The sequence below is a fragment of the Frankliniella occidentalis genome, unplaced genomic scaffold (genome assembly GCF_000697945.3).
Source record: "Frankliniella occidentalis isolate FOCC.00 unplaced genomic scaffold, Focc_3.1 Scaffold431, whole genome shotgun sequence".
NCBI lineage: Eukaryota > Metazoa > Arthropoda > Insecta > Thysanoptera > Thripidae > Frankliniella > Frankliniella occidentalis.
The window spans coordinates 110277-111284 of NW_026267552.1; the positions used below are offsets into that span (position 1 = coordinate 110277).

At 59.8% G+C, this 1008-nt stretch overlaps 1 protein-coding gene across 4 annotated transcripts in view; it reads right to left on the bottom strand.

The window, feature by feature from the left end:
* LOC113207047 (23 kDa integral membrane protein) overlaps window positions 1-753 on the bottom strand; it is a 17677-nt gene extending 16924 nt beyond the window's left edge. For 3 of the 4 annotated variants that reach the window (XM_052274734.1, XM_052274736.1, XM_052274735.1), the window contains exon 1: window positions 394-753. In XM_052274734.1, the coding sequence (XP_052130694.1) occupies window positions 394-738 (345 nt within the window). In that variant the 5' untranslated portion in view covers window positions 739-753. Of the gene's footprint in view, window positions 1-91 lie in introns of all 4 variants that reach the window. The other variant, XM_052274737.1, reaches the window with a different exon arrangement.
* Window positions 754-1008: the final 255 nt, after the last annotated feature.

The following is a 1008-nucleotide window of genomic DNA, read 5'->3' on the forward strand; positions in this document are numbered from 1 at the left end:
ACAGTCACACTTGACACGCGCGGGGGGAATTCACACGCGACCGTCCGTGGCACTGCTGACCTGCCGGCCGGGGCGCGGCTTTGAAACGTACCACGAAGAGGATGTTGAAGAGGAAGAGCAGGTACTTTATCATTTGCAGACTGAACGGCAGCGAAGACATGGTGGCGGTTGGTGGGCTCGCCCTTGCGGCTGCGCGCGACCAAAAGACGAAACGCACACACGCACACACTTGGGGCTGGAGGGATCACTGGGACAACAACATCCGCGGGGCCGTCGCGCGCGCTCGAGTCGGTCTGGTCTCTTGCTCGCGGCCCTCGCGGTGCGGCACGGCGGCGACACAAGGCGTTAAAGGCGACACAGCTGTCACACGGCTCGCTCCGCGTGGCGTCTCACCTCACTGCGGGCCCGCTGGCTCTCTGCGCCGGGCCCGAACAGCACCGAACAGACGGGGCCGACCGAGCCGAAGCAACGGGCAGAGGCAGCAACAGCGTCAAGGCGAGCAGCGACCGGCGGCCGACCAGCGCTGCACCCTTCCCCGATCCCCCGTGATCCCCCACAGAACCGGCCTTTAGGCCGCTCCGCTCCCCCCTGGTCACTCCGTCTTCTACTGCCCAGCCTCCCACCACTCCAGTCAGAACCCCCCTCCCCATGACTCTGAATCACCTCTGTGCAAAGTAACCTGATTCCTGTACTTTGACGCACCTGTACGGGGAGCTCAGCTGAACAAACGAAGAACATACGCTGCAGGGGAGAGGAGGGGGAAGGGGTGTGATATCGCCTGTGACGGAAATTACTTCATCCAGTAGTCCAGAGAGCATTTGAAAATTCCATAGCACGGTTCTGAGGCATGTGCGAAAAGTTATTTAACACCCCAATTTTTTCTCAAACATTTTTCAAACAACCCTTTGTAACGACAATTTCAAAAACGCGATCAATTTTCCCCGTTGCGTCGCAAGTAAACGTGCCTCGCCCCCTCCTCGTCCTCGGTCTACTGAGACGTGAGCGAGC